We start from the raw sequence: 1,949 nt of genomic DNA on the forward strand, positions 1-1,949 counted from the left end.
CTTTCTTTAGAGGAGTATTCAAAGCAAGATAAGATTCTTGAGGACTAGAATTATGGTACTAGCTTAGGCAATATTAGGCAGCCATGCCATTCTTATGGTCTCTGGACTATCTGTCGGTATTGTGACCAAGAAATTTTTTTAAAATCTAAATAATCCATGACATCCTTTTGGTGCTTGTTTATTTAGCGTTTTAATAGCATATGTGATTTTCGAATGTTTTATGGTTTTTACATTCCTTTATCATGTATGGTTGTGTGATGGATACCTTTTATTTTTCTCAGTCAATATCAATTATGTCGCTCAATCCATTATCTGTGATCTTGAAAGAAAACAAACTCGAGGGGCCTAATTATGTAGACTGGAAACGTAATTTGGACATTGTCCTTATCGCTGATGATTATAAGTTTGTGCTTGAAACCGATTGCCCTGCAAAACCTGTTGATAATGCTTCCGTGGAAGATAAGGCCGTGTACAATAAGTGGATTAAGGCCAATGAGATGGCAAAGTGCTATATTTTGGCTTCTATGTCAAATGTGCTTCAACATCAGCATCATTCCTACGAATCCGCTTATGAGATCATGGAGAACCTTAGATCTCTTTTTGGGACTCAGAGTCGATCTGCTAGATCTCTAGCGATTAGGAGTCTCATGAATAAGACGATGAAGGAGGGCACGCCAGTCAGGGACCATGTCCTTGAAATGATGCGCCATCTCAATCAAATTGAGGTCTTGGGAGGATCGATTGATCCAGATTCTCAAGTGGACATAATACTCCAAAGTCTTCCGGCAAGCTTTCAACAGTTTAAAGTCAACTATGAGATGACTAAGCAAGACCTTAACTTGGCTAAGCTTCTAACTGAGCTTCAAAACGCTGAAGGCATTTATGCCCAAGCCAAGCAAGCTATGTTGGTTGACCGCGCCTCCAGTTCCAAAGTCACTAGACCTAGGAAGGATGGCAAGGCGGAGCAGGCTGCCAAGGGATTGAAGGCAAGGAAGGGCAAGAAGAAGGTTAAAGTAAGAAAAACTGGAAAGTGTTTCAAGTGTGGTGAAAAGGGACATTGGAAGCCTGATTGCCCCAAGAAGGGTAAAGGTCCAAATGGTCAAGGTAGACACCAAGCTCATGTTCTTGAAACTTACTTAGCAACTGTTTCTATCCATCAATGGGTAGTAGATACGGGAGCGACTGATCATGTATGTTTCGATCCCGCTTTGTTGCAGGATTCAAGGAAACTAAGTGAAGGGGAGATCATTGTCCATCTGGGGGATGCTACTAGAGTGGGAGCGATTGCAGTGGGAGCTGTTTATATTCGCTTTTCTAGTAGTAGAGTTTTGGTATTAAACAATGTTTTATTGATACCTTCGTTTAGAAGGAACTTGATTTCTGTTTCTAAACTGGTTTTTGACGGATATTCTATTTCTTTCAATGATGCTTGCATTATAAGGAGAGATGATTATTTTATCTGTCAAGGTATCATGGATAATAACTTGTATACTATACGCTCTACGCATCAAGTTGTTGAGTCGAATAACATATCTGTTTCTCGCAAGAGAAAGACTTCACCACATGATATGAATGATATGTACTTATGGCATCTAAGGCTTGGGCATGCCAATCCGAGAAGGATCCAAAAGTTGGCGAGCCTTGGCTCAATTGAGGGACTAAGCTTAGACCCTTTTTCCAACTTGCGAATCCTGCTTGGAAGGCAAGATGACCAAAAGATCCTTTAAGATCAAAGGAATAGAGCCAAGAAAGTACTAGATCTCATTCACTCGGATGTGTGTGGTCCATTCCAAATTCAAACTAGGGGAGGCTATGTATATTTCATCACCTTTATTGATGATTATTCAAGACTAGCCCAAGTCTATTTGATGCAACGCAAATCAGAATCTTTTGAAAAATTCAAACTATTCAAGGCATTTGCAGAAACGCGTCATAGTAAGACTATAAAA

General features: G+C 40.1%; 1 protein-coding gene across 1 annotated transcript; it reads left to right on the top strand.

The window, feature by feature from the left end:
- Nucleotides 1-293: 293 nt before the first annotated feature.
- Nucleotides 294-1,727, top strand: LOC148929831 (uncharacterized). The gene is made up of 2 exons (XM_089057049.1): nucleotides 294-986; nucleotides 1,218-1,727. The coding sequence occupies exons 1-2, from the start codon at nucleotides 294-296 to the stop codon at nucleotides 1,725-1,727; spliced, it is 1,203 nt and encodes a 400-aa protein (XP_088913175.1).
- Nucleotides 1,728-1,949: the final 222 nt, after the last annotated feature.

Source organism: Salvia hispanica, chromosome 4 (genome assembly GCF_029641045.1).
Source record: "Salvia hispanica isolate PSC_SH4W2 chromosome 4, Shi_PSC_v1, whole genome shotgun sequence".
In the NCBI taxonomy this organism is placed as follows: Eukaryota; Viridiplantae; Streptophyta; class Magnoliopsida; order Lamiales; family Lamiaceae; genus Salvia; species Salvia hispanica.

Excerpts from the sequence above, each read along its gene's own strand:
- LOC148929831 (XM_089057049.1), top strand. The coding sequence starts at position 294 with ATGTCGCTCAATCCATTATCTGTGATCTTGAAAGAAAACAAACTCGAG. Across the intron at positions 987-1,217 it reads AGGCTGCCAAGGGATTGAAG|GATTCAAGGAAACTAAGTGA; the intron begins GCAAGGAAGGGC and ends GCTTTGTTGCAG.